General features: G+C 45.1%; 1 protein-coding gene and 1 non-coding gene across 2 annotated transcripts in view; both read right to left on the bottom strand.

Moving 5' to 3' along the window:
* The window catches only part of FA2H (fatty acid 2-hydroxylase), a 44,499-nt gene extending 32,160 nt beyond the window's left edge, over positions 1–12,339 (bottom strand). The window contains 2 exon segments of the mRNA XM_039881074.1: positions 11,472–11,642; positions 11,645–12,339. Of these exon segments, the coding sequence (XP_039737008.1) occupies positions 11,472–11,642; positions 11,645–12,127 (654 nt within the window). The 5' untranslated portion in view covers positions 12,128–12,339.
* Positions 1,146–1,264, bottom strand: LOC120617441 (5S ribosomal RNA). Its single transcript, XR_005656922.1, has one exon. It is a non-coding gene; the product is annotated as a 5S ribosomal RNA (ribosomal RNA).
* Positions 12,340–12,869: the final 530 nt, after the last annotated feature.

The raw sequence follows: 12,869 nt of genomic DNA, 5'->3' as shown, positions 1-12,869 counted from the left end.
GACTCCCTGTTAACACCCAGTGCACACGTACTGTGCCAAGCCCCACACTGCGAGTTTGGGGTGCTGATCTTTAGTAATCCCAAGAGACCTGCTCACCAAACCACTTTTGGTGCCTCCACTTTTCCCATCTCGATTCTCCCTCTGCCCTTAGCCCTCTAGGACAGTGGGTTATAAACTTTATGGTGCTGCTGAGTCACACAGAGTGCTTGTTTAAAATACAGATTTCTGGAGTCTTGCCTTCACAGATTCTGATTTTACAGGTTTGGAGAGTGGCCCAAGAATCTATTTATTTACGTATATAAAATTCTATCCTTATTCTAATTAATTCTTTAGCTTAGTTACATGTGTTTCTTTTCCACTCAAATGAAGCATCACACTGTTCACTCGTCTTCAATATTGGAATCTTTGTCACTACGAGTCATTTTTCTGAATGTAACACAGTTCTCCGGTGCTCCTTTGTGAAGATGGAGGCAGATATTGAAGTGCTCTATCTACAAGCCAAGGGTTCCCAGCCCCGCCAGGAGCTAGGCAAGAAGCATGGAACAGATCCTCTCTCACAGCCTCCAAGGAACCAACCCCACTGATCCCTCGACTTCAGATTTCTAGCTTCCAGAACTGTGAGAGAATCGATTTCTGTTGTTTTAATTCACATGCTCTTACGTTGTTTTATTTATTTTCCCACTCGGCCCTTTAAGAGCACATCTGTGAGTGATGTCCACAATGGAACTACTTAGTATATTTTCCAACATTTAATTATGAAGAAGTTTAAACAAACAGCCAAGCTGAAGGATTCTCGCCGTGAATACCTATATCCCCACTACCTGGATCCTAACATTCACATTCTATTTTTTTTAAAAGCAATCTTTAAAGACTTGTATATATTGGTGTCTAACTCAATCATAGGGTCATATCCTTAGGAGTGATTACTAAATGTGTGTTAAATTTGTGTGCTTCCTTTTAAAAACTGGGTATAATTTTCATATAGTAAAAAAATTACCAGTCATAAGTGTATATAGTTTGATAAGTTTTGACAATTATATGTCTCCTTATAGGCAATGCCCAAATCAAGGTGTAAGAACATTTTCATCATCTCAGGAAGTCCCAGGACTGTATTTATTTTTTATTTTTATTTATTTATTTTTTTAACGCTACAGCACCTGGTCTTCCCAGGTGGTCTCCCATCCAAGTACTAACCAGGCCCGACTCTGCTTAGCTTCCGAGATCAGATGGGATCAGGCTTGTTCAGGGTAGCATGGCCGTAGACCCAGGAATCTATTTTTAATATAAGCTCCTCATTTGATTTTGTTGAAAGGAAGGTGGGAGATAAGTATGCAGTTCCCTTGGCCAGAGAGACAAGAAGTTTGAGATTTACAGGGCTCTGACAAAGAGGCAGCAGGTTTCCTGTTAGCAAGCACGGCTACTTCCCTATTCTGCTAGCCGGCTGTTCACACACACACAGAACTTGACCCGCGGGCCTCTCTTCCAACCACAGGCTGTGGACACAGTGCAGGAAATGTACACAGGACCCACCCACGTGCTGAGTTCCAGCAGCAAGGCTGCTTCCAGATGCTCCCCCTTCATCTCTCCTCACCCCTCCCCACCCCTACATTCCCTGCTGAAATCGCTACCATTCCATGACCGCTTGGACACCCACTTCGGACCTTCCCATGGGCCTGTCGCCTGCGTGGGCTTCCTTGAGCCGCTCCTCCTGCTCCGGCCACACAACCTCAGGGTCAGGTCAGGCTGGGCAGCCCCAGCCTCTGAAAGTCAGTCAGACTCACTGTATGTCCGTAAGGCCAGCAACAGGGCCCAGAAACGCTGCTTGCTCCTGGCCTGCTCTTTGCTTTCTCTAGGGGGGCAGGTGGGAGCAGAATCCTGGCTGGAATGGAACAGGAGAAGAAAAATCTAATGGCTAAAACCTAATTTAAAAAATGAGTGATTTCATTGATACAGAATAGAATCCAAAACAGACCAAAATATCTGTGACTATGAGGTGATTTAATACTGAAACCCAGGCAATTGATGTGTGATTGATGAATGACTGTTTTTTAAATCAGTAGGAAAAATAGATTATTCCATAATTCTACTGGGATAACCAGTTGGTCATTTGGAAAAATATAAGCTTAAAATAATCTCTATTTTGTTCCTCATTCCAAAAAAAAAAAAATCCAGGTACGTAAAACATTTAAACAAAAACAAACAAATAATATTAAAATATTAAGCATAAAATTATTAGCAGGATACTAAAATATTTTTGGTTTTATGTATGAAATCTTAACGTAGAGGTGGTCTTTTTAAGAATAACAAACCTTGATATCTTTATGTGGAAAATTTAAAGATTCAGATGAAGAAGAAACATTAAAGTCAAAAGACGTGGGAAAACTGGAGGACAAATAGTAATACATACGATGGGAAAAAAGGATATAAAAATACACTTTATATATAAAGAGTCATTATAAATCAATAAGAAAAAGATCCACCACGGTATAACCTCATGCCTTCGATTCATCTCTAATGGATGTGCCATGGAAACACTGGGCACCTGGGGACCCGGATTCCAGGATCTCTCAGGGCTACAGGTTTCTCATGTGAAATGGGAGAGCCGACATCTGCCTCACCTATGTTAAGGGTTCAAGCAGAAATCAGTGGGAAAATACTTTGAAAAGTGTGAATCGCTATATAAACATAGGTGTTACTATTAGTTCTTCCAGGCTCATTGTTATCCGGGGTTCTTGGATCTGAGTCCCCAAAGATTCAAGTTGCAAAAGACAGCAAAAACCACCCTAACATGCAACTATTCGTGAGTTGACTGATCACTTATAAATTTTGTCCCTGCTCAAACACCGACCCCAAATTTCCCCAGTTCCCCAAGGCAAAGTGATGGTCGAGGCTGCTATCATCTGACAATATCCAATAGAACAAAATATGAACTGATTGCAAAGTAAAATGGAAAATCGATGCAAAAGTACAAAAAATTTCAGGTCAATGAAAGAGACAAAAAACCTGTTTTATTCACAACTCCATTGCCAAATAAGGATCTGGCAGAGTTAGGCGATTTAACATTGAAACACAGACAACTGAAAAAGGATGAGGCCCTTCAAAAGAGAATGACCTGTTTATCAAAGGATCAAGAGAGATTCTTAGTCCTTAAATAAATACTCTTGATAAAATGACCTTTTTTCTGAACAAACTGATGGTTGTCAAAGGAAAGGGGGATCTGGATGGAAAAGGTGAAGGGATTAAAAAGTACAAATTGGCAGTTACAAAATAGTCATGAGGATGTAAATTACAGCATAAGGAATATAATCAATAATATTGTCATCACTATGTACGGTGTCAGGTGGGTACAAGACTTACCGGGGGGATCATTTTGTAAGTTATACATGTCCAATCACTATGCTGTACAATATAATATTGAAATTAATATAATATTGAATGTCAACTGTAATTGAAAAAAAGTTTTTAAATGACTCTCTTTAGGATCATGCTATGAACAGCCAATGCAAAGTTTGGAATGTCACATTGTGCTTTCACACAGTTTTATCAGAAAAACCACCCACGTGCACAAAAACAACACTATTTGATTTGTTATTTGCTCAATTTACAAATCAGTGTGCAACTGCAATCTGAATTTTTCTGTTAGATTAAAATAAACTAAAAAAATACATTTTCATTTCATTTTTAAGGGTAATCAATTTCCCTCTCCTGACCCCCACTGCATTTTCTATGAAATTTTGATCTTCATTTAAAGTAGGTTCACTTTAAGTGACCTCTTATGCTAGGAGTCAAGGACTTTCTTACTTAGGTCCAAGAAACAACTGAATTTTTTATGGCCCTCTGTCTCTAACCTGCATAAGTCATTACACTTGGCACCCCAAAGGGTTGTGACTGGAACAAGAAAAAGTGACCACTAAATCAGGTTAGCCTGGCGTTTTCCCGGGTTTGGGGGAAATACAAGATCATGGAAGCTATAGTTAATCAGCCCGATGTAGGTGCTCCTTATTCCTCCACGGCAGCCAGTCTCAAAGTGTGGGCCTTGAATTGACTTAAAAATTTGAGGTCTCTTTTCTTTGATCTTTGTGGATAAATGATGCCTGTTTCATAGACTTTTATCATTACATGAGACTGGAGACTATTAGCAACTAAATGGGTTATTATAGACTATTAACATTTGGAATTTATGAACTAAAACTAGCCATTACTAGAGATCCCTAAACACGGCGATTCCATTTTCCAGTGGGAAATCTGAGCATCATGCAATGTTTAGCAATGTTGAAAACATTCCACTGGGCACAGAAGAATGTAGAGAACTAGAACGCTACTCCTTTTCAATTCTATTCCTTTTAAAAACGAAATGATCACTAATTAGGGAATTATCTACCAAGTTCGCTGTAGATCGCATGGCTCACTCTAAGAGTGTAGTCACATGGACTTGCATCAATGGAATTTCTGGCTACTAGTTTTCCTATAACATGGTTTTAAGATATTCTGTATGCATCATAGTTCAAATATATTAAAACGAATCCCCCCAAAATTGCTTATCTAGTACTGCTATTTAAATATCTTTCAATATACGATCAAGGTAAGAAAACAAAGTATTTGGATAATTATGTTTGGGGGCAATGTGTCACAACAAAAAATCCTGAGTATGAGGTTTATATTTTTCAATAATAAAATTGAGTGTTGTTAGCATCAAGTTCATTGCTTCCCAATTTTATTTTCATGACTAAGCTCTTTTTCCATGGGAGAGCAAGAGCAGGTGGAGTGGTCATTAGGGTCTTCCTAGGTGAGCAGCAGTTAGAGAAGATTGAGAACCACAGTTCTGAGACTCTATGCTTTAGAAAATCTGTATGAAAAGACACAGGAAAGAGTAAACAGAGCTGGAAATCTAGGCAACCTGGGTCCTACCTATGTATGTCATCCAGACACATACAGCCACATGGGGACTGGTTACATCCCTGAGAGCTGTGAGGGCTCTCGATTGGCATTTTCTATAGTTAATTTCACTTCTTCCCTTGTTGGGGGCTCACAGGCAAGGGTATGGAACCTGGTATGGAAAATGTTTTGCCAACTCTCTCTGGCTGCAAATAACTTAGGGCAAAGGCAGAAATGAGTGACTCAATTGATAGCCTTCCATCCTTTCCCTCAACTCCCAAACCTTGTGGCCAGCAAAGAAGAAACCAGAAAGGGCTTTTTTTTTTTTTTACATTTTAATTCTTGAAGTATCTTGTGTGTACTACTACCACCACTTTTCCTTGCAATTTTGTACACATTTCAGCTTTCCAAGCAGCTCATTAACTCATGTATTCAAACATTTATTAATTCCTGTTGGCATGCACCAGTGTGCTAGTGTGTCCTAGAGAAACCCAGATGAATCAGACAATTCCAGTCCTCGGAGAGTTTCCATTGTAGTAGAGAAGATAAAACACATAGTGAAAATACAATAAATGAGGAAGAACATTATGAATGCTAAAATGCAGATACGAGAAAAGTTCTATGAGCGTTTGGGAGAAGGAATATACCAGTTCTAAATGGGGAAGTAAGGAGTCGCTAGTTAAAGAAATAGCATTTGAGCTGGACTTAAAGGATGTGGCAGTGGGGAGCCACTGAAGACTTAGGAATACTGCTGTAACATAACCAAGTTCTCTGTAGGTTTCATAGGCGATGGGGTGCAGGAAGCATGGGCAGGGAGAGACCTGCTCAGAAGACTGCTGCAGTAACGAGCGTCTGGGGCTCTGACCAACGTAAGGCAGGAGTGGGGAGGCATCCTGGAAGGAAGACGAAGGAGGCTCACAGGGATTAGCACGTGGTCTCCTTTTTCCAGTTATTCCCCATTTCCCCCATTTTGCAGCCTATGAATTCTCTAGGACAGAGCAGGCAACGGAGACAGCTGCTGTTAAGAGTAAGGAAAACACAGATAATCGCCCAGACATAGTACCTGTACCACAGAGCACAGACTGCATGATTCCGTTTAAGCATTGTGCACTTTTCTGGGAAAAGGAGAGCAAGAGAAACTAGCGATGGAATCTGAGAAGTAATGATGGGGGTATAGGTGGTGAGGTAGATGGAATGATGTACCCCGCTCCAAAGTCTATGTCCCGGTACCTGAAACCTGTGACTATGTCGCCTTATATGGCAAAAGGGACTTGGCAGATATGATTAAGACAAGGACCTTGAGATTATCCTGGATTATGCAGGTGGGCTCAGTGTACTCACAAGGGTCCTTACAAGTGAAAGATGAAGGTAGGACAGTCAGAGTCAAAGAAGTGACATGAGGGCAGAGGTCCGAGCAATGCAATTGCTGGCTGGGGCCATGAGCCAAGGAATACAGGCAGCCTCTCAGAGCTGGAAAAGGCCAGAACACAGATGCTCCCCTAGAGCCTCCCGAAGGCAGGCTGCCCTGCCCATTTGTTTTTGACTTCTGACCTCCAGAAATGTAAGAAAATACATTTGTGTTGCTTTAAGTCACTGCGTTTGCGGTAATTTGTTACAGCAGCGATAGCACGAGTGGAAAACAAAAGCCTGTAGTATATCTTTCATTTGGGCAGGCAAGTGAAGAAAGTATATCAAAGAGGGGGAGTGATCACCATGCCAGGTGAGATAAGGTGAGACCTGACCTCCGGGTTTAGTGAGGTGAAGGTCCTGATGACCCCGGCTAGGGCAGTTTCAGCACTGTGGTGGGTTTCAGAGAGAACAGGGTGCTTATTACCTGTCTGTCTAAATGAATGAAAACAAGAAATGGATCAGCAATGAGTGTGTGTCATAAGAAAAATAAATAAATGAATAAGGGAAGGGAAGATGATGGATGTTGCTCAGGTATCAGTTTGGGTTCTTTACCGGGAATATTACCAAAGGTGAGGACTCTCAGGTGTTTCTGGGAATCCTGTTTCTTTTGATTTCCTCCAGTGAGTCATAACGTCTAATATTTTCCCAAATTTGTTTCTCAAAGCCCTTTTACTCCCTGAATTCTAGGGTGACACCAAGGAGCACCCCTGGAGTCTGCGTTTGCCCTGGTCTCACATGGAACCACAGTGACCTGAGTCCCTGCACACTCTACTAACTAGCCCTAGGTAAGTCTCACTCGGCACCACAGCAGGACACAGCTTGGAAGTCCCTGACAGGTAGTAAAGGATGGTGGCTGCTGATTGGCCAGGCAGGCTCAGTGGGAAGCCCTTTTATAGACCAAACTGATCTCAATCCCCCTCAGCAGACTTCTCACATCTACCATACTCTGCAGGTGTGGGCAGTTTGACAAGTTCGTCAAGCATGATTTTTTAAAAAATCTGAATTCCCAGCTCAGACCAGCTTTCCAAGTTGGGCTGTGCTCAAGATGTTCTGGAGCCTCGGGTGGGGTGGGAACCCCATCTTATTGCACCTAGATCTCCTCCTTATTGTCCAATCCCATTTATTTACCCAAGTCTTAAAGCTCTGAATGGCTAGATGGACCTGAAAGCCTGGCAGAACCACATGTGGCAGAATCTGTGGACTTCTTAGTCACTCAGAGGTGGATGTAACCTGTGGGATTAGGACATGGCACCCAGAGACATTAAGAAATCAGGTGACCCCAACAGCAGTGGCTGGGGAGTTGAGGCTTGCCTTCCTCCAGGGTCTTCTCCAACAGGGGGCTTTTATCCAGGCATGTGGATAAAAGGTCGTGTGTGAGATGGGTAAGCTTGGGCTGCCCTTTCACAGGTATTATCCTCTTGGCAGCAGGTTTGGGGTGAGGGAAGGATTTTGGCTGGGCTGTGATGAAAGCTGTAGCTCTCGCACTAGAAAAATGTACAATACTGCCTCTTTTTACACACAATTTCGTCTTTCATCAATTCCAGAAAATGATCCGAAGAATGCCAGAGTTAAGAAGTTCTGCTTCATATGTTTTCCAAAGGGTGACACAGACTCCACTGATGGTGCCCAAGATGATTTTAGGGGGTATGAGGATGAGCATTTCTTATTTTCATAGCTCAATTATTTATTTTATAATCTATATGTGTTTTATCTCCATAGATTTTAAAGCGCATGTAAAACTTGTGATTTCACTGGCATTATTGCCTAGCATTACTAAATACTAAAAGAAAAGGTGAATCTAGTTAAAAATAAATTTTAAATATAATCATTCAAGTGGTATGCCAATTCGAAAAAAAACCGGGACAGCGGTTCCTGGATGACCCAAGTCTGGGAAACGTGGTACCTGTGGAAGGAAGGTTTGGACCTAAAGTTCTTTTCTGTTTCTTTTTTTTTTCCCCCCTTAAATGCTGGTCGCAGTTCAGTAAATGAACTTCATGTCCCACTAACAATGTGAGCTGCAGCTAGAACACTGCCCTTTCCTGAGCTGGGAGTGAGGAGCTTGACCATGCTGGCCCCTGAGAGCCACGGCGAGAAGAAGGCCTGGCTTCTCTGCTCAGCCATTGCTCTCTCACTTGCTCCAGAGAGGCAACTTGGCTTCCTCATGTCCGAGACCATGGCCACAGCAGACCTCGTCTCATCCCCACAGGATGTTGGCTCAAACAAGTTTGACTTGTTTTGTGTGTGTGCCTTCGTGTGAGTGTGAATGTGTGTGTAAGTGTGTACACAGATGGGTGTGGCAAAGTGGGGAACAGGGGAAACCAATGAGGCCGAGCTTTCTCCCTGGGAATTTCACAGGAGAGCTCCAGAATGCTCCCCTCCAAAGACCTCCTAGGAGGGGCACCTTTCAGAAATGAGATCCAAATGACAGAGCAGGTTCATGACACTCTCCTTCCCCATCAACACCTCTCCTGGCCCTCACATTACAGGAGTCAGGCTCTAATCTCCACAGGTTCCTGTATCCCTGCTCCAGCAGGAGAGGAGGGAGGCGGAGAAGGCGGCCTGGAGGTGGCTGGAAGGGCTTAGCTAGAGAGAACAGCAATGCCTTGTCTCCACTCAGGCCTTAAGAAGAGGGTTTTCTCTTTGAAAGGATACCCCACTCCAGATTTCTCCTCTAGTTGCCTCTCTCCCCCAATTTAAAGACAACCTTATACCTGTTTCTAGAATAGATATCTATAGACAGAAGCTAACAGGCAACTGGAGTATTGAGCAAGTATGGCCAGTCATTGGTCAAATTTGGGTCATGGGTTTGTAAGTCTGTTACTAATTGTCAGTTTGTTTCCCCACATCCTCAGGTTGGGGCCCAGAGTTAAGGATGACTACAACATGACCAAACTGGGACTCTTGGGGTAACAGGTGAGTACAGGGATAGGGAGCAAATTTGGACTTAGTATCCTCTGAATCCAACCCCTGAGGGTTGCGAAGCAAAGCAAAATCAAACCATACTGCTGTCCTGGTCAACAGAGCCAAGAGGTGGAGCCATCAAGGCACCTGGCCAGGAGTGATGCTCACGGTGGGACCGGGAGAAGCCACACCCTAAGGCTCCTGTTTATAGAACACAGCTAAAACATATGATGGCTCCCATGAGCCATCGCAAGCCTGGAAGTCTCTGATATTCTGGTCCCAATCTCTAATTTTCTGCAGTCAGCTTTAGCTGTATCTACGACTAAACCTTTGGCCCCTTCAGTATAACCTGACACCAACATCAACTTCCGAGATTAAACTGGGCCCCCATAGCAGAATGTGGAGTCCTGGCATTTTATGGATGAAATCTCCCAAATTCAACCCCTCTCTCCCCTCAGTCACAGCCACCATAGTGCCAGCCACCATTACTTCTTGCTGGGCTGTGCAAGAGCCTCCTGCCTGGCCTCCTTACACTCACTTGGGCTCCCTTCATTCTTTCTCAGCATTGCAGCCAGGGTGCTCTTCCAAATATGCAAATCTGACCACACCACACCCATGCTCGAGTCCCTTCCCTGGCTTCCCACTGTTTTTAGAATCAAGTCCCAAATCCTGACCACTGCCTAGGAGGCCCTGCATGACGTGCCCGCAGCTGATCTCTGGCCACCTCCCACATCCCTCTCCTTGCTCACCAGCCTCTGTCACCTTGGTTTTATTTCTTTGCCTTGACTGTGCCGAGCCTTTACCCTCCAGAGCCATCATACATGCTGTTCCCTCTGGCTGGAATGCTTTTCACACCACACTTTACCCAGTTAAGTCTTATCCATCAAATAGCTCTCAGTGTAAGTGACACTTTCTCAAGAAAGCTCTCCCTGAACTCTTCCCCTCCAGATCCACACTCTGAGAACACAAGTAATTAAATGATTATTGTGCAATTAGTACATCTTTCCCCCTCCTCAATAGCCTGTTAGCTCCATGAAGACCAGTATTGGTTTTAGCCGTTAGTGCCTCCCCAGTGCCTACCTCAGTGCCAACCATTGAAGAATTAGGCAACATGGCCCAGGCAAGGAGACTAGCCACCTGGAATAGTGAGAGGCAAGTCCTTTTTGCAAAGATTAAAAAGCATTTGCTAGGGCCATCATGAAAGCAAGAGCTAGAAGGATGGAACGACTGTTGGTTCTATCAAAGTATGATGCACCCACTGTCACCAGTCCTACAGCCAGACCTGGGGGAGGCCGGAGGATTCCTTTTGACCTCTGGCCTGAACTGCCTGGAGCCCTGTAGATAGGGGCTATCTCCCGTGCCCAAGGATCTTTGGGATGGAGACAGCATTGATTTTGGAGTCAGATCTACATACCTTTCCACTAACTAGCTGTTTGACCTTGGACGATTACAGATCCACCCGAAACCTCAGTTTTCACATCCTAAAATGGGGATAACAAAACCTACCCCAGGCTCAATTAAAGGCTTAAATATTATAATGAGCCTGTACTGCACAGCAGCCTGCACCTCAAAGCGCTAATCCCTTCTTCCCAGCAAAACAGGCTTAGCCCTGTCATTTCGCCCTTTGGACACACAAGCCGGCAGGTAAGACAAGGAATAAAGGGAAGTCCGAGGGGGTGGGAGGACATGGTCCACCCAAGACACTGCCCTGACTTCTCTGCCTACCCAGGAGAGCCCTAGAGCAAGACTGGTGATGGAGGGGACCAGGAAATCCAGGTTAGAGGAGAAGGTGACTGATCTGTGCCTTTTGGGAGCAGGAGTAGGATGAGATGGGGAGGGAAGAACAGGTGAGCTTGGAAGCTATTATTCAAATAAAAATGAAGAGCAGTTGCAAAGAGGGAGAGGCTACTAAGAAAATAGGAAAGACTAGGCGTGCGAGGGGCTGGGAAAAGGCGATCAGAGTTGTCAGATGGTGCAGACTGCAGAAGGAACAAGTAGAAAGGAGGGTGGAACTTGGGAAGTGGGAGAAGTAGCAGATAGAAGGGGGTCGGGGTTAAGGCTGGAGAGGAAGGGCAACCCCCTGGTGAGGAGCGCTCGGCGAGGGGTTGGGGCAGAGGGCAGTGTGACCTGTTTGCTGGAACGAAGAGAGGGGAAGCAGAGGTGAGGGAGGAGGATGTCACCTTGGGTCCTCCTAGAGGGCAGGTGAACGCGGCTTGCCTGGGCGTGGAGAGTTGAGGGAGGGCGGAGGAGAGTGCAGGTGATTGTGACTGCGGGCCCGGCTGTACCTGAGAGTCTCCTTGCAGCTCGCCCACGTAGTACTGCTCAAGCCAGCGGCGCGCGTTGGCCGAGTGCCGGTGCGGCGGCCCGTCTAGGTCGGCGCTAACATCCTGGCCAGCTCGTGCCCGCAGCAGCTGCTCGCCCCCCGGGTGCTGCCGTAAGAAGCCGGTAAGGTCGTAGAGGCGGGCCCCACAGCGGACCCAGCAGGCGCCGGCCTCCAGGCGCTGCTGGACCTCGGCGGGTGAGAAGGAGGCAGCGCGGAGCGGAGTGGAGGCCATGGCGGGAGGCCGGAGCTCGCAGCTCGAAGCCCAGGCGTCCGCTCGGCAGTTGCCCAGCGCGCCTCTAACATCCCCTGAGCCTCGGCAGCCTTAACCCGCGGGCCGCCACCGCACCTGCTCATTTGCATGCGGCGCTCCCATTGGCCGCTCCGCGGGACGCGGCCCAAGCTCGGAGGGGCCGCCTTCCCCATTGGCCGGCAGGACGCCCCGCAGACCTCCGCGTGGCTGGCGGAGCGCTGAGGGCCGCCAGCCAGGTGGCCCCGGGCAGGTAGAGGGCGGGCACGCCCGCCAGGTGTGTCCCATCGCAGGCGGAGAGCCAAGGAGGCGGGCGGATCCAGAAGGACCAATTCTTCCTGTCTCCAGTGGCTGTCTGGAGGGACAGACATCCTCGGTGGCCTGATGGCCAGTGGAATAACTCTTCTGCTGCTGTTTTATGAGAGAAATTTGCAGTTTTCATCCTTAGGCTCCAGGAGGGGTCAGGAAGTGGAAGGCAGGGTAAGGGCTGGAGTAAGGCAAGTGAGGCACTGGCCTCCAGCGCAAAATTTAAGGGACTACTACAAACTCAGTAATCACAATACATAACATTTTAATGTAATATTTAAAAAAGCATATCGGTGCACAACGATGTGAATATACTTCATGTCATAGAACTGTAAAATTTTAATGGTTAAAATGGTAAATTTTATATTATGTATATTTTTACTACAATAAAAATATATAATAATTTCTTTTTAAAAAAGTCATATCGGCAAACCACAGCCTGCAGGCTGGCCACCTGCTTCTGTAAATAAAGTTTTACTGAAACCAGGGCTAGTGAGATGAGTGAAACAATATGATGAAAATGAAGGATGGGATCTTGTCTTTAATTTTTAAAGTTTTGATAGTTTGTTCATAATTTGATTTTTTTTGCATTAATTTTAAATTTCTAAAATACTGCATTCAAATATTCTTTATTTTAGAGCCAGCCATTTGTGAAGCTCCTCCTCTGTGTTTCAGAGAGCGGTAATTCATTGTTCAGGATGTTGCAAGTTTTGCTTCCTATTTGTTAGGCTCATAGATCCTACAACTGTCTGTAAATATTCTTTAAAGCTTAAAAAAAATTTTATCTTGATTACTGAGTTTTTTGGC

This window comes from Pteropus medius, unplaced genomic scaffold (genome assembly GCF_902729225.1).
Source record: "Pteropus medius unplaced genomic scaffold, Ma_sr-lr_union100, whole genome shotgun sequence".
NCBI lineage: Eukaryota > Metazoa > Chordata > Mammalia > Chiroptera > Pteropodidae > Pteropus > Pteropus medius.
This window is presented reverse-complemented; position numbering and strand designations above follow the sequence as displayed.